Below are 18113 nucleotides of genomic sequence, written 5' to 3' on the forward strand. Positions count from 1 at the left end.
CAGCAACGGTCTCCAGTCTGGAGCCTCCAGCGACGGTCCCCAGTCCGGAGCCCGTAGCGAGGGTGCCCAGTCCGGGGCCCACAGCGAGGAAGCCCAGTCCTGGGCCCGCAATGAGGGTGCCCAGTCCGGGGTCGGCGGCGAGGGTCCCCGCACCAGAGATGCCACCAAAGTGGGGTGAGCCAGCGGTGGAGCGGTGTCTGCATCCCGCACCTGAGCCGCCACCGCGGATAGATGCCCACCCAGACCCTCCCCTATTGGTTTACGTTTTGCGGCCGGAGTCCGCGCATTCCAACGCTCAGATATTATTTCCATACAAAGCTTTTGTGTTTAGCGAGTCCACCAGATCAGAGGCAGTAGAGATTACCAGGGATGTTCAATTGATAAGTGCGTGAATTGGACCATTTTCCTTTGCTGCTAAGCATAACAAATGTAACAAGTACTTTTGGATGTAAGGGAAAAAATATGGAGTAAAAAGTACATTTTTGTCTTTAGGAATGTAAGTACTTTACATCACTGATGAAGAATAATGATGGAAGTTTGGCTGTTTTTACTGAGCCGGATCGTTTCGACTCGTTCAATCAAAAGAACGAATATTCGACTAATTTCATTCATTTGAGTCAGTATTGACCAGAGCACGAAGGAACACTTATCTTTCGCGAACAGTAGCACCCCAAACGATTCGTTTTCGAGTTTGTTAATCAGAGGTTCCGGAGGCCTATGTTTTGTTTCTTTTTCTTCTCTATGCATGACCTAATTTGCCTGCGCGCATATATGACAGACAGTTGTTGGTCTGGGCACGTCTCCAGAGACACCGGAGATGCCCGTTTTAATCCTGATCAATCAGACAAATGAATCATGACTCTCGATTCAGTAAGAGTTGTTCAAAAATAACAAATCGTCCGCGAACTGCACATCTCTAATAAAGAACTGAGGTTGTGATTGCTCTGAGCATGTGACACTTCAGGATTTTGTTGCGGCAGCAACAAATATTATACATTTTTGCTAAACAAATTGAACTTCAACTGTGGAGTTTAAAAAGTGTTCTAGGTCTGCTTCTTAACGGAATTACTTTTGTTTTCACGTTGTACCTACCGACGATGCAAACTTCAAGCTGATTTACCATGCCAGGGTAAGTTTTTGCTATGTGTATTAACCAATAGCCTACTGTAATAGAGAATCATTTTGTATTTCTTGAGAGTACCTACCCCAAATGCCCCTGAAAAAAAACTATCTTCTTTGCATAAATCGCTCTGTGACTCAGTTTTACAGTAGACTAGGCTGTTTGAGATTATCATTTCCCATACAGTAGCATTCATGAATCATGTGGTGTTTAGGATCAGCTACCTGTTGCGCACTGCTTTAAATTGAATGTTCGAAGTGCAGTAATGACCAATAAATTGCACGGATGGCAATTGCTTACATATCTATCCTATTGGATTCTAAGATATTGGGTGATCTCAGAAAATCGATGTTCTTCTATTCTACAATTTAGGGACGATTTTCTTGATTTTAGGCTCAAAAGAAGTGCGAAATCCTCTCCCATGGTAGTGTCCACTTTATATTCCGCTGTGTTTTGTATGTTTGTTTATTTTCCCTGTTTTTATTTATTACATTTATTTCCCTTTATAGTTTATTCGCCTAAGCATGACCTTCAACCACATACCATATTTTTCTCCGAAAGTTGCTTTTTTGTGTCACCAATTAGACATGGCTCTTGCTGACACCGGTCAACGGGGGTTGTGCGTTCGTAAATTCATCAGTTATTCTGCGCTCTGGCACACTCAGACGAAAGTGCGCTGAACCCGGAGTAGATACCCAGAGTGAATTTACGAACGCACCCTAGATAAAAACACGGGTCCGGCTATGGCCAGACACTTCTTTCCCAGTCCGCAGAAGGAAAAGAGCCACTAGGACGGTGAGGTATAAGTGGAGAGATAACAAGAGAAGACCATAGGTCCTTTGCTAACCATCAGCTAACCACCCTCACTAACCATGAATTTTTTTTTATACCTAAAAGGGTCCTAAAACACCAAATCAAATAGCTAAATGGTCCATAGTATTACCATCTTAAAACAACTCCATATGTCAGCTTAGAAAATAAACAAATATCCAACTAGTCGTCAAAGTTAGTTTTTAAAAACTCATTTTTTTATTTATAACACTTTTGCCCAGTGAGCTTTGCAGCCCAAAAGTGTTATAAATAAAAAATGAGTTTTAAAAAAAACTAACTTTGACGACTAGTTGGATATTTGTTTATTTTCTAAGCTGACATATGGAGTTGTTTTAAGATGGTAATACTATGGACCATTTAGCTATTTGATTTGGTGTTTTAGGACCCTTTTAGGTATAAAAAAATAAATACATATTTGATCAAATATTGAATTTGGTCTTTACTACTATAGCCCAGAGAAACGCATTGAATAACACATTCATAAATGTAAAAAAAGACAGTCAAAAAAATAAGATTCATAATAATTCATAAGAAACAAGGATTTGAAGAGATATAAGAAAAGCTCATGGGCAGGTTTTCATCAAGGATCTCTCTGTCCTTTACTCAGTTCATCTTTCCCTTGATCCTGACTAGTCTCCCTGTCCCTTCCGCTGAAAAACATCCCCACTGTAATGACCGACGCTGGAGATGTGAAGCAGGTACGAGGAGTCAAACATTTAATCAGGAACAGACAAGTAACAAAACAGGAACAGCGTCTGACCACTGGTAAACAACAAACAACAATTAATACTGAAGCAGGGAACAAACCGGGGAACCAGACATATATAGGGAAGGTAATTGACAGAGCAGATTGAGTCCAGGTGAGTCCAATAATCACTGATGCGCGTGACGGGGGACGGGGGACGGGGGGGGTAGGCAGGCAGGTGTGGGTAATGATGGTGGCAGGAGTGCGTAATGCTGGGGAGCCTGGCACCTTCGAGCGACAGGACGGGGGAGCAGGAGCAGGCGTGACACCCACAGCACAGTGCTGGAACCACCACGCTTCACCGTAGGGATGGTGCCAGGTTTCCTCCAGACGTGACACTTAGCATTCAGGCCAAATAAGTCAAACTTTGTATCATCAGACCAGAGAAGCTTGTTTCTCATGTTCTGAGAGTCTTTAGTTCCTTTTGGCAAACTCCAAACGGACTGTCATGTGCCTTTTACTGAGGAGTGGCTTCTGTCTGGCCACTCTACAATAAAGGCCTGATTGGTGGAGTTTGTCGTGGAATATTGACTCAGAAATATACCACTCTTACTAGAACTTGTGAATTCAATATAGACTTTATTACAGACGTAACATAGCCGAGCCCTTCCATGGAAGGACCCTATTACACACGTAACAGAGCCGAGCCCTTCCATTAAAAATACTAAATTCTCATATTAGAGAGTCCTGCCTTTATAGGATTCTGTCTTTACATAAGGTATGGAGTCCCCTCCCTCTATATGTATATAGCTTTCCTTGACCTTTCTCCATTATTATCTTTCCATCTCAGTTCTTGCTTGTTAAGGTTTTAATGGTAGCAGGGCCCTGGTCATATATGTTCCATTCCTTTATATGGCTATTCTGTCTCAGCTCTTCAATGTGGACAGCCTAAATGCTGCTAATAATGGACATGTAATCATAGTCATGAGTTTTGCTCCCACAAGTGCTGCAGAGATGGTTGTCCTTCTGGAAAGTTCTCCCATCTCCACAGAGAAGCTCTGTCAGAAAGACCATCGGGTTCTTGGTCACCTCCCTGACCAATGCCCTTCTCCCCCGATTGCTCAGTTCAGTCGGGCGGCCAGCTGTAGGAAGAGTCTTGGTGGTTCCAAACTTCTTCCATTTTTAGAATGATGGAGGCCCCTGTGCTCTTGGAGACCTTCAATGATGAAGACATTTTTTGGTACCCTTCCCCAGATTTGTGTCTTGACACAATTCTGTCTCGGAGCTCTACGAACAATTCCTTCGACCTCATGGCTTGGTTTTTGCTCTGACATGCACTGTCAACTGTGGGACCTTATATAGAGAGGTGTGTGCCTTTCCAAATCATGTCCAATCAATTGAATTTACCACAGGTGGACTCTAAGTTGTAGAAACATCTCAAGGATGATCAATGGAAACAGGATACACCTGAGCTCAATTTCGAGTCTCATAGCAAAGGGTCTGAATACTTATGTATATAAGGATTACCTGTTTTCTATTTTTAATAAATATGCAAATATTTCTAAAAACCTGTTTTCGCTTTGTGGGCTAAATATATATATATTTTGTTCACATATTTAACCCCTTTTTCTGGCTAGGCACAAAACTACCTTCATACTTCCATTCATTTTTTTCCCCCTGGTACCGGTTAACTTCAGATGAGCCCCCTGACACTTGTGGGGGTCGTAGAGCCGTGTTCGTTAGAGTTTCCCCTATCCATAGAGTGGTCATAGTTTGTTGGCTAGACGTTTTCGTGAGAAGACCGGTTTTCGGGATGTCTCATGGTCCGACAAACATTGTTGTAGCTCGGCCACCTTTCACCACAGATGCAGAAGTGCGACATCGGCAGTTGCAGTGGTTTGAAGTAGCCTATATAATGAGTCAAATAAGCACTAGGACTAAAACATAGGCAACAAATGTGAGTTGGTAGACACAATGGAGAGGTGGAAATTACTACACTTCCACGGTTGGATGTGGTCGCATCCGTGCGAGATACAAATTCTAGCTGGTCGCTTCACTCAACTTTCTAGTTTTGGGGGCAGCTAAAACCATCATTTGGTCAGTGGAGTCTTGATTCCTGCATTAAAGTGTTTGCCCTGTCCCCGTTTCTCCCTGTGCACTCCGAGTATATGGAGAGAACATTTCACAATGCAATCGCACAACAAATACAGTAGGCTACAGTTGTCGTTTTGGTTTCAAGTTTCCCTTTCCTCAGTGATTAGTCACAAGTGAATTAGCCTCTGCGACAGCCTATTGGTACACATAATCACTGGTTTAGCTGTTGCACAACAAAATATCTGTATCGTGCATTCCTGCTTGGACATGTTAGATGAAGTGTTTTTAGATGAATACGTTTTCTTTAAATATATGGATAACATGGGTTGATGGTAGGCCGACACTGAATTGTATAGTCCTATTCCAGTCTCCTTTTCACCTCATTTAAGACCTGATTTACTTAACCAAAGTGATGTCTCAATAGGTGGTCCAGGTCAGACGTCATGGCACAAGTGAGGGGGGATGGATGTGCCTTTGCTCTATTCTTCCTCAAGCAAGGGGGAGGCTGATGACATCACATTTGACCATCAGACCAAATCCTTGAATGCTCTACACCTTGAAGCTTGCTTGCAATTGTGTCAAAAAAACACACATATTTCTTTACACTTTAGTGTATGTACTTTATAGAATTTTATACTTGGGCCATTGCTTTTCAATAGGAAAAGTAAAAAGAATCAGGATTATGTTCCATGATCCCAAGGGAAATAGGCCTATGGGAGTTTTTGAAATTCTCCTGAATTAAGAATATTGGTATATCCAACAAGCAGCAAATCATCTCCAGACCTGCATAGATGAAATCGAGAAATGGTCCAACAAGTGGAGAACACAACTAAACCCCATAAAAACCCAATTTGTACTCTCAATGTGTCGGAGTAACAACAAAATTAAAACATGTATGGACAAAACCAAAAGACAGGAAAAACTTTAACGTTTCTGGGGGTGACATTCCAGCAAGATATGAAATATACAACATACATTCAAAACCTTGAAACGGTAGGAAGAAATATATAATCCCCCACTGTGTGGGAGGAGTGCTGGAGCAGTGCCAACTAGGCAACAGTTCTGAAAGTGTACAAGAGCTACAAATCAAATCACATTTTATTTGTCATGTGCACCGAATACAACAGGTAGACCTTACAGTGAAATGCTTACTTACAAGCCCTTAACTGCATTGTTGGTTTTGATTTTTTTTTTTTTAATATTACAAATAATATATAAAGGGCTTCCGGTACAGAGTCAGTGTGCGGGGGAACCAGTTAGTCGAGATAATATGTCCATGTAGGTAGAGGTAAAGTGACTATGCATGGATAATAAACAGAGAGTAGCAGCAGTGTAGAAATGGGGCGTGGGGTGGGGACAATGCAAATTGTCCGGGTAGCCATTTAATTAACTGTTCAAGAGTCTTATGGCTTGGGGGTAGAAGCTATTAAGAAGCTTTTTTGACCTAGACTTGGCGAACCGGTGCCACTTGCCATGCGGTATCAGAGAGAACAGTCTATGACTAGAATGGCTGGAGTCTTTGACAATTTTTTGGGCCTTCCTCTGACCCTGCCTGGTATAGAGGTCCGGGATGGCAGGAAGCTTGGCCCCAGTGATGTACGGGGCCGTTCGCACTACCCTCTGAAGTGCCTTGTGGTCGGAGGCCGAGCAGTTGCCATACCAGGCGGTGATGCAACCAGTCAGGATGCTCTCAATATAATTTTTTGAGGATCTGAGAACCCATGCCAAATTTTTTCAGTCTCCTGAGGGGGAATAGGCATTGTCGTGCCCTCTTCACGACTGTCTTGGTGTGTTTGGACCATGATAGTTTGTTGGTGATGTGGACACCAAGGAACTTGAAGCTCTCAACCTGCTCCACTATAGCCTCGTTGATGAGAATGGGGGCGTGCTCAGTCCTCCTTTTTCTGTAGTCCACAATCTCCATTATCTTGATCACATTGAGAGAGAGGTTGTTATCTTGGCACAACACTGCCAGGGTTGGCACAACACTACCAGGGCTCTGACCTCCTCCCTATAGACTGTCTCATAGTTGTCAGTGATCAGGCCTACCATTGTTGTGTCGTCTGCAAACTTAATGATGGTGTTTGAGTCGTGCTTGGCCATGCAGTCATGTGTGAACAGGGAGTACAGGAGGGGACTGAGCACGCACCCCTGAGGGGCCCCTGTGTTGAGGATCAGCATGGCAGATATGTTGTTACCTACCCATACCAACTGGGGCAGCCTGTCAGGATTTCCAGGATCCAGTTGCAGAGGGAGGTGTTTAGTCCCAGGGTCCTTAGCTTAGTGATAGTGTTGAACGCTGAGCTGTAATCAATGAATAGCATTCTCACGTAGGTGTTCCTTTTGTCCAGGTGGGAAAGGGCAGTGTGGAGTGCAATAGAGATTGCATCATCTGTGGATCTGTTGGGGTGGTGTCACGCCTTGGTCTTAGTATTTTGTGTTTTCTTTATTATTTGGTCAGGCCAGGGTGTGACATGGGTTTATGTTGTTGTATTTCGTATTGGGGTTTTTGTATTATTGGGATTGCGGCTGAGTAGGGTTGTTGTATGGGCTTGGCTGCCTGAGGCGGTTCTCAATCAGAGTCAGGTGATTCTCGTTGTCTCTGATTGGGAACCGTATTTAGGTAGCCTGGTTTCGCTTTGTATTTCGTTGGTGATTGTTCCTGTCTCTGTGTAGTTTCACCAGATAGGCTGTAATTAGATTTCACGTTCCGTTTGTTGTTTTTGTATCTTTCAGTTATTTCATGTATCGCTTTTTTTCTATTAAAGTCATGAGTAACCACCACGCTGCATTTCGCTTCCGACTCTCTTTCTACAAACGAAGAACGCCGTTACAGAATCACCCACCACACACGGACCGAGTGGCGTGGTTACAGGCAGCGACAGCAGGAGCAGAAAAAGGAGGACGTTATGGACAGCAAAGGCATGGAGTATACGACGTGGGAAGAAATAGACAGGTGGGCGGCCGACCCAGAGAGAGTGCAGGAGCCCGCCTGGGATTCGCTGGAGCAGTGCGAAGAGGGCTATAGGCGAATGGAGTCGAAAAGAAAGACACGGCGGCGCAGAGCGAAAACCGAAAGTAACCCCCAAATATTTATTGGGGGAGGGCTCAGAGGGAGAGTGGCTGAGTCAGGAGTCAGACCTGAGCCAACTCTCCCTGTTAATCGTGAAGAGCAGTTGCAGTGGGAGAGGCTGCACCACTTGGAGAATTGGACACGGGAGGAGGAACTGGACGGAAAGGGACCCTGGGCTCAGCCTGGTGAATATCGCCGCCCCAAGGAGGAAATAGAGGCGGAAAAAGCGGAGAGGCGCTGGTATGAGGAGGCAGCACGGCGACGCGGATGGAAGCCCGAAAAGCAGCCCAAAAAAATTATTGGGGGGGGGGGCTTAATGGGAGTATGGCTATGCCAGGTAGGAGACCTGCGCAAACTCCCTGTGCTTACCGGTGGGCTAGAGAGACCGGGCAGACACCGTGTTATGCTATGAAGCGCACTGTGTTTCCAGTGCGGGTGCATAGCCCGGTGCGGTTCATACCAGTCCTTCGTATTGAGTGGGCATCGAGCCAGGTAAGCTTGGGCAGGCTCGGTGCTCAAGAGCTCCAGTGCGCCTGCACGGTCCGGTCTATCCAGAGCCACCTCCACACACCAGTCCTCCGGTAGCAACTCCCCGCACCAGGCTTCCTGTGCGTGTCCTCGCTCCAGTATCACCAGTGCCAGCACCACGCATCAGGCCTACAGTGCGCCTCGCCTCTCCTGTGCTGTCGGAGTCTCCCGCCTCTCCAGCGCTGTCGGAGCCTTTCTCCTCTCCTGCGCTACCGGAGTCTCCTGTCTGTTCAGCGCTATCAGAGCCTTCCTTCCCTCCTGCGCTGTCGGAGTCTCCCGCCTGTTCAACGCTATCAGAGCCTTCCTCCTCTACAGCGGCGCTGCCGGAGCCTCCTGCCTGTTCGGAGCAGCGTGAGCTGCCAGTCTGCAGGGAGCTGTCAGTCTGCAAGGTGCTGTCAGTCTGCATGAAGCAGCCAGAGCTGTCAGTCTGCAAAGAGCTGCCAGTCTGCAGGGTGCTGTCAGCCTGCATGGAGCAGTCAGAGCTGTCAGTCTGCATGACGCAGCCAGAGCTGTCAGTCTGCAAAGAGCTGCCAGTCTGCAAGGAGCTGTCAGTCTGCAAGGAGCTGTCAGTCTGCAAGGAGCTGCCAGTCTGCAGGGTGCTGTCAGCCTGCATGGAGCAATCAGAGCTGTCAGTCTGCATAAAGCAGCCAGAGCTGTCAGCCTACATGGAGCAGTCAAAGCTGTCAGTCTGTTCGAAGCAGCCAGAGCTGTCAGTCTGCATGAAGCAGCCAGAGCTGTCAGTCTGCAAAGAGCTGTCAGTCTGCAAAGAGCTGCCAGTCTGCAAGGAGCTGTCAGCCTGCATGGAGCTGCCAGAGCTGTCAGTCTGCAAGGAGCTGTCAGTCTGCATAGAGCAGCTAGATCCGCCAGTCAGCCATGATCTTCCAGATCTGCCAGTCAACCAGTCTCTTCCAGATCTGCCAGTCAACCAGTCTCTTCCAGATCTGCCAGTCAACCAGTCTCTTCCAGATCTGCTAGTCAACCAGAATCTTCCAGATCCGCTAGCCAGCCAGGATCTACCGGAGCCTACTACCTGCCTGAGCTTCATCTCAGTACTGGGTTTCCTCTCAGTACTGGGCTTCCCCTCAGTTCCGGGCTACCCCTCAGTTCCGGGCTGCCCCTCAGTTCCGGGCTGCCCCTCAGTTCCGGGCTGCCCCTCAGTTCCGGGCTGCCCCTCAGTCTCGAGCTGCCCCTCAGTCCCGAGCTGCCCCTCAGTCCCGAGCTGCCCCTCAGCCCGAGCTTCCTCAGTCCTGAGCTGCCCCTCAGTCCTGAGCTGTCCCTCAGTCCCGAGATGCCCCTCAGTCACGAGCTGCTCCTCAGTTCTGTGGGGTTCTGGGTGTGGACTATTAGGCCATGGTCGGTGGCGAGGGTGGATTATCCCAGGACGCGAAGGGGAGGAACTAGGACATTAATGGAGTGGGGTCCACGTCCCGAGCCGGAATCGCCACCATGGACAGACGCCCACCCGGACCCTCCCTATGGTGTTGAGGTGCGTCCGGGAGTCTGTACCTTAGGGGGGTTCTGTCACGACTTGGTCTTAGTATTTTGTGTTTTCTTTATTATTTGGTCAGGCCAGGGTGTGACATGTGTTTATGTTTTTGTATTTCGTATTGGGGTTTTTGTATTATTGGGATTGCGGCTGAGTAGGGGTGTTGTATGGGCTTGGCTGCCTGAGGCGGTTCTCAATCAGAGTCAGGTGATTCTCGTTGTCTCTGATTGGGAACCGTATTTAGGTAGCCTGGTTTCGCTTTGTATTTCGTGGGTGATTGTTCCTGTCTCTGTGTAGTTTCACCAGATAGGCTGTAATTAGGTTTCACGTTCCGTTTGTTGTTTTTGTATCTTTCAGTTATTTCATGTATCGCTTTTTTCCATTAAAGTCATGAGTAACCACAACGCTGCATTTCGGTCCGACTCTCTTTCTACAAACGAAGAACGCCGTTACAGGTGGTGTGCAAATTGGAGTGGCTCTAGGGTTTCTGGGATAATGGTGTTGATGTGAGCCATGACCGGCCTTCATGGCTACATACATGAGTGCTACAGGTCGGTAGTCATTTAGGCGGGTTACCTTGGTGTTCTTGGGCAGAGGGACTATGGTGGTATGCTTGAAACATGTTGGTATTACAGACTCGGTCAGGGACAGGTTGAAAATGTCAGTCAAGACACTTCTCAGTTGGTCAACCATTGCTCGGAGTACACATCCTGGTAATCCGTCTGGCCCTGCGGCCTTGTGAATGTTGACCTGTTTAACTCACGTTGGCTTACTCACATCGTCTATGGAGAGCGTGATCACACAGTCGTCCGGCACAGCTGATGCTCTCATGCATGCTTCAGTGTTGCTTGCCTCACATAGAACATAGAAGTTATTTTGTTAGTCTGGTAGGCTCGTGTCACTGGGCAGCTCGCGTGTCTTCCAGGACTCCTCGCCTGGACTCAAAAACAAACTACCAGTCATACAGAACACAATAATAGAAGCAGCCTAGATTCTCCCAAAATATATGTGGACGCCCCTTCAAATTAGTGGATTCGGCAATTTCAGCCACACCCATTGTTGACAGGTGTATAAAATCGAGCACACAGCCAAGCAATCTCTATAGACAAACATTGGCAATAGATTGGCCTTATAGAAGAGCTCAGTGACTTTCACCGAAACAGTCATAGGATGCCACCTTTCAAACAAGTTATTTAGTAATATTTCTGCCCTGCTAGAGCTGCCCCGGTCGGTCAACTGTAAGTGCTGTTATTGTGAAGTGAAGTGGTAGGCCACACAAGCTCACAGAACAGGACCACTGAGTTCTGAAGCATGTAAGCACTTAAAAATGGACTGTCCTCCGTTGCAACACTCACTCCAAACTGTCTCTGGAAGCAAAGTCAGCACAAGAACTGTTCTCGGGAGCTTCATGAAATTCGGGTTTCGGCTGGAGTGGTGTAAAGCTCGCCTCCATTAGACTCTGGCGCAAGTTGAAACTTGTTCTCTGGAGTGATGAATCACACTTCACCACCTGGCAGTCCGACGGACAAATCTGGGTTTGGCGGATGCCACAAGAATGCTACCTGCCGCAATGCATAGGGACAACTGTAAAGTTTGGTGGAGGAGGAATAATGGTCTGGGGCTGTTTTTCGTGGTTTGGGCTAGGCCACTTAGTTCCAGTGAAGGGCAATCTTAACACTACAGCATACAATGACGTTCTAGACGATTCTGTGCTTTCAACTGTAAGGTTCTGAAAACTCAGGACAACTAGTAAAGCTCAAACCAAGTTCACCCAATGGGTCAAACAGTTGAAAAGATGTTTCCACCAGCACAAGTATTTATACCCTCAATTTTTATGGAGACAACTCCTTGCACATCTTGACAGCCAATACATCTCTGTTGCTAGGCGGGAACTTAAGTGGTGTGTGTAATAAAACTGTATCTGACCTGACCTCAGCCCAAGTTCCTCACTCATCCATAATCCACGGCTATTCAACTTTATGAGTGACTGCAACCAAGTGTTTGCAGTTTTCCTCTCTCAGTAACTTTCCATATACCAAGTTCTTTTTCACTCTCCATATACATTCCTTGTACATGTAATCATTAACTTCTAGAATAGCAAGTATTTCAAGCTAGAATCAAACAACTTTGTGGCAACAGTTTGGGAAAGGCCCTTTCCTGTTTCAGCAGGACAATGCCCCTGTGCACAAAGCGATGTCCATGCACAAATGATTCGTTGCAATCGCTGTTGAAGAACTTGACTGGCCTGCACAGAGCCCTGACCTCAACCTCATCGAACACCTTTGGGATGAAATGGAACGCCGACCGTGAGCCAGGCCTTATCGCCAAACATCAGTGCCTGATCTCACTAATGCTCTTGTGGCTGAATGGAAGCAAGAACCAGCAGTTATGTTCCAACATCTAAAGGAAAGCCTTCCCAGAACAGTGGAGGCTGTTATAGCAGCGAAGGCGGGACCAACTCCATATTAATGTCCATGATTTTGGAATGAGATGTTCGACAAGCGAGTGTCCACATACTTTTAGACATGTCGTGTAGTTTCCAATATTTGCAAAAGTAGTGAATCTTAGGTGTCGATTCCTAACAGAATCGAAGCTTGGCACCCAGAAATGGGACTCCCCACCACTTATGCACAAGTTTGAAAATTATTCTAGAATGCCCTGTCTTTGTTTCGTCACACACAACTGCAAGCTATTTTTTTAACCTCTTTTTCTCTCCAATTTCGTGGTATCCAATTGTTTTTAGCTACATCTCCCATACGGGCGAAGGTTGAAAGTCATGCGTCCTCCGATACACAACCCAACCAAGCCGCACTGCTTCTTAAGACAGCGTGCATCAAACCCGGAAGCCAGCCGCACCAATGTGTCGGAGGAAACACCGTGCACCTGGCAACCTTGGTAGGCGCGCACTGCGCCCGGCCCGCCACAGGAGTCGCTGGTGTGCGACGAGACAAGTATATCCCTATCGGTCAAACCCTCCCTATGGTCATTATTTGAACTGGCTAGCTAGCTAACAAGCTAGAAAATAACTAAAACATTATTTAGACAGTTGCTTTTAGTTGCCTGGTTTTCTAGATTGACAAACTTAATTCATTTTTTAAAGTCCCATAGGGCGGCGCACAATTGGCCCAGCGTCGTCCGGGTTTGGCCGGGGAAGGTCGTCATTGTAAATAAGAATTTTATTTTTAATTGACTTGCCTACTTAAATAATATATATTATAGCCTTATTATTAGAGAAGTATTACGCATAGTGAATAATGTTAGTCATATAAAACAAACATTCAAATTTCCATGCCAGCCTTGTTCTCCTTTGAAATGTTTTTTTCTTCAAGTAGATAACATGGATAACAATGTAAATGTTGTTCCTTTTATAATCAGTGATAAATTATGTATGAAATCTCTTTCATAAATGTCTGCAATATTCTCTTCATAAGCATTGTTCACTTAAACAGTTACTCTCTCTCTCTCTCAACAGTGAGGAGTCTAGCCAAGAAAAAGGAGGCAGATGCTGAAGACGTGCCTAATTTCTTCTGCTGCTTTCCAGGACACACAAGAAAGAGGCTGCATAGTAAGTCACCAGGAAGATAGAACGTTTTACCCTAATTCCAAAAGTGTGGAGTCTACTGGCTAAGAAGGAGGCACATAGCTGGCTGGAGTCTTGACTCATCTCCACTTCTGCTTCCCAGGACACACAGGGGATATACTGTGTCACAAAGAAGGCTGCAGATGACATGGACAAGAGGCTGAACCCCAAAACAATGGAGGATTTTAAACTAATTCTCCTAATTTAAGCTATTTTCCCACTGATCTGAAGCTCCTGCGACAGAGTGGGCACATGCCATGTTGAGGAGACAGAGAACTGGCTCTCTTCTGAACGCTTTGCTGTGGTTTCTCTTCTTCATTGCCATGACAATGAAACAGGCGTATGGACAATCCATTAGCAGTTCAGAAATTCACCAAATTGTGCAAACATTTATTAAGGAGGAAGTTCACAAGATGGTATCAAGATGTTTTCAGTATAAAAAAAAAATCATATTACCTCATGAAATATACGCTGAGTGTACGAAATATTAGGAACACCTTCCTAATCTTGAGTGGGGCCATTTTCTGCCCTAAGAACAGCCTCAATTTTTCTGTGCATGGACTCAACAAGGTGTCGAAAGTGTTCCACAGGGATGCTGGCCCATGTTGACTCCAATGCTTCCCACAGTTGTGTCAAGTTGGCTGGATGTCCTTTGGGTGGTGGACCATTCTTGATACACGTGGGAAACTGTTGAGCGTGAAAAACCCGACCTCGTTGCAAGTTGTCACACTCAAACCGGTGCGGCGGGAGCCTACTACACTGATTGAAGTGTATTTAACAAGTGACATCAATAAGGGATCATAGCTTTCACCTGGATTCACAGAGTCAGTCTATGTCATGGAAAGAGCAGGTGTTCCTAATGTTATGTACACTCAGTGTATGATGGAATACATTGAAGTCACTGTACAATCAAAAGCTATCTGTTACAGCACTCATTTTCAATACTTTTTGACTGTTTGTTTTTATGTTTACATTATCTGTGTCATAGCCTGTTATTTTCTGTCATACCAGGAATCATTTGATTGCAGACTGTACACCCCAACTTTAGCTGATTATAAGGTATGTGGTTTCTTTTCATGTGTTATTTCTGCATACCTAATAGTCGCTAGTGAAAGCCTACACACCCCTTGCACAGTCTTCACATTTTTTCTGTCTTAAAATGTTATCTAAAAAGGTATTCAACTGGATTTTCTTCCTACAGATTTACACAACCTACTCCACATTTTCAAAGTGTAAGAAAATTATAGAAAATTTCCCGAATGAATTAATCATTAAAAAAAAATGTTTTATTGATTGCGTATGTCTTCACATCCCAGAGTTAATAATTGGTGGAAGCACCATTGGCAGCCATTACAGCATTGAATAATTTAGAATAAAATTCAACTAACCATGCACAACTCTTAGGGCAACATATAATATAAATGAATATAAATGAATTTGGTTGGGAATTGTTGACGGACAGCTGTACTCAAACCTTTTCTCAGATTTTCAAGAAAAATTAAGCCAGGTCTGAGACTAAACCAATCATAAACACTCAACACCTATTGGCGTGTCTTTGGTATAAACAATCATGCCCATACCACGATGCTGCCATCATAATACTTGAAAATACAGAGGATCAACAATATTGCATTCACTTAACATTACTGGCCTGTATGACAAACTGAAAAGGAGGAAGCCTGTGTTAAAAAATACACTCAAAATCATCCATTCTGGTTTGCAACAAGGTCGTTAGGTAACACTGCAAGACAACTGTCGTGGAAATTCCATACTGAGAGAGACTTGGTAATTTCTTCAAACAATCATCTTTATTTAATATTGATTAATTATTGCAGTAATGAAGCCGTCAATCCAACAGTCTTGACTGTCAGACTGAGTGCTTAACTTTTACAGAAATGCAGAGTTGTATATATAGTAGACCTAAAAATGCATTCATGGCTTCACCCTTCCCATGCAGACTAAGGACCATCATAAGCCACTCTGGGTTCATCTCCGGGTCATCTGACTCTGGTGTTATTATTAACCCCACCTTGTCTTAGTTTCCCAGATGCCAGGATAATTAGGAATACTGAGGCCTTTGTTCTGCTCCTCCAGGCTCTCTCTATCTCGGCTAAACATACACCATATCTTTTCTTAATCGGCTTAATCAGACCGGAGACATATGTCTCACATGCACCACTAATCCTAGACTGAAATGTAGCTGTTTGGTTTTATATCACAGAGACATCAATCAATTGTCAGCTTCAAGCTATCTCTAGTAAAAACCCATGTCCTCGAGGACCAGACTAGCTGCAGGAAGCTAGAGTGGACACCATAAAACTCAGCTTTAGCAGGCCAATCTTTACTCTTAGTTAAATATATAATCGTTAGCTATTAATATCAAATAAAATCAGGTAAGTATGTAATTGTTCTATCCCACAACACAGAAAATAACTTTTGGGCCTAAGTTAAAAATGATAGTTTTGGGTCAAATCCAATACAACACAACAAAGAGTGAACCCTGTGTATTGTCGTGGCATCATCATGTTATTGGCTTTTCACCGGCAAGGACTGGGGAGTTTGTCAGGATCAAAATAAATATGAATGAATCAAAGACCAGGTAAAAAGTTAAAGGAAAGCCCGCCGCAGATGTCTGAATACCTAACCCTGGGATAGTTTCATTTTTCAGTGGGTCAATTACTCAAATTGTCAGCATCAAGTAATTGTCTCTGGCCCCTTTAGGGGGAGTGATGAGCTCTACAGCAGAGTCTCACAACTCAATCTCTGGTTGAAAACAGTTTTCTGCCCCTCCCGAAAGATAGAATTTGTAGATATTTGGCCCTCTTCCTGGTCTGCTGATGAGTGACGGACTCCATCTTAGCTGGAGGGGTGCTCTCATCTTATCTATCAACATAGACAGGGCTCTAAGCTTAGTGGAGTCAGCCACTAGCACAGTCAGTGTAGTCAGCTCAGTTATCTCCTTTGAGACTGTCTGTGCCTCGATCTAGGTTGAGCAGAATTAAACATAGCGGTGTTTGCTTTAGCAAACTCACTGGAATAAAGACCTCCTCCATTCCTGTCATTATTAAAAGAGATTGTTTTTATTTTATTTATTTAATGAGGTCGGCTAGTTGAGAACAAGTTCTCATTTACAAATGCAACCTGGTCAAGATAAAGCAAATCAGTTCGACACATACAACAACAGAGTTAAACATGGAATAAACAAACATACAGTCAATAATACAGTAGAAAAATTATATATACAGTGTGTGCAAATGAGGTAGGATAAGGAAGGTAAGGCAATAAATAGGCCATGGTGGCGAAGTAATTACAATATAGCAATTAAACACTGGAATGGTAGATGTGCAGAAGATGAGCGTGCAAGTAGAGATACTGGGGTGCAAAGGAGCAAGATAAATACATAAATACAGTATGAGGATGAGGTAGTTGGATGGGCTATTTACAGATGGGCTATGTCAGGTGCAGTGATCCGTGAGCTGCTCTGACAGCTGGTGCTTAAAGCTAGCGAGGGAGATATGAGTCTCCAGCTTCAGTGATTTTTGCAGTTCATTCCAGTCAGTGACAGCAGAGAACTGGAAGGAAAGGCGGCCAAAGGAAGAATTGGCTTTGGGGGTGACCAGTGAGATATACCTGCTGGAGCGCATGCTACGGGTGGGGGCTGCTATGTGACCAGTGAGCTGAGATATGGCGGGGCTTTACCTAGCAGAGACTTGTAGATGACCTGGAGCCAGTGGGTTAGGCAGCGAGTATGAACAGAGGGCCAGCCAACGAGAGCATACAAGTCGCAGTGGTGGGTAGTATATGGGTCTTTGGTGACAAACTGATGGCACTGTGATAGCCTGCATCCAAATTGTTAAGTAGAGTGTTGGAGGCTATTTTGTAAATGACATCGCCGAAGTTGAGGATGGGTAGGATGGTCAGTTTTACGAGGGTATGTTTGGCAGCATGAGCGAAGGATGCTTTGTTGTGAAATAGGAAGCCAATTCTAGATTTAATTTTGGATTGGAGATGCTTAATGTGAGTCTGGAAGGAGAGTTTACAGTCTAACCAGACATTTAGGTATTTGTAGAGTAGTGATGCTGGATGGCGGGGCAGGTGCGGGCAGCGATCGGTTGAAGCATGCATTTAGTTTTACTTGCATTTAAGAGCAATTGGAGGCCACGGAAGGAGAGTTGTATGGCATTGAAGCTTGTCTGGAGGTTAGTTAATAACACAGTGTCCAAAGAAGGGCCAGAGGTATACAGAATGGTGTCATCTGCGTAGAGGTGGATCAGGGAATCAACAGCAGCAAGAACGACATCATTGATGTATACAGAGAAGAGAGTGGGCCCGAGAATTGGACCTTGTGGTACCCCCAAAGAGACTGCCAGAGGTCCGGAACACAGGCCCGCCGATTTGACACACTGAACTTTATCAGAGAAGTAGTTGGTGAACCAGGCGAGGCAATCGTTTGAGAAACCAAGGCTGTTTAGTCTGCCGATAAGAATGTGGTGATTGACAGAGTCAAAAGCCTTGGCTAGGTTGATGAATACGACTGCACAGTAATGTCTCTTATCGATGGCGGTTATGATATCATTTAGGACCTTGAGTGTGGCTGAGGTGCATCCATGACCAGCTCCGAAACCAGATTGCATAGGTACGGTGGATTCAAAATGGTCGGTAATCTGTTTGTTAACTTGGCTTTCAAAGACTTTAGAAAGGCAGGGTAGGATATAT

At 45.0% G+C, this 18113-nt stretch overlaps 1 protein-coding gene across 2 annotated transcripts in view; it reads left to right on the forward strand.

The window, feature by feature from the left end:
- The first annotated feature begins 679 nt into the window (after window positions 1-679).
- The window catches only part of il15l (interleukin 15, like), a 31919-nt gene continuing 14485 nt past the window's right edge, over window positions 680-18113 (forward strand). For both annotated transcript variants that reach the window (XM_035772028.2, XM_035772036.2), the window contains exons 1-4: window positions 680-1129; window positions 13290-13382; window positions 13501-13813; window positions 14409-14456. In XM_035772028.2, coding sequence (XP_035627921.1) covers window positions 13655-13813; window positions 14409-14456 — 207 coding nt within the window. In that variant the 5' untranslated portion in view covers window positions 680-1129; window positions 13290-13382; window positions 13501-13654. The remainder of the gene's footprint in view (window positions 1130-13289; window positions 13383-13500; window positions 13814-14408; window positions 14457-18113) is intronic.

This window comes from Oncorhynchus keta, chromosome 1 (assembly GCF_023373465.1).
Source record: "Oncorhynchus keta strain PuntledgeMale-10-30-2019 chromosome 1, Oket_V2, whole genome shotgun sequence".
Classification (NCBI taxonomy): domain Eukaryota; kingdom Metazoa; phylum Chordata; class Actinopteri; order Salmoniformes; family Salmonidae; genus Oncorhynchus; species Oncorhynchus keta.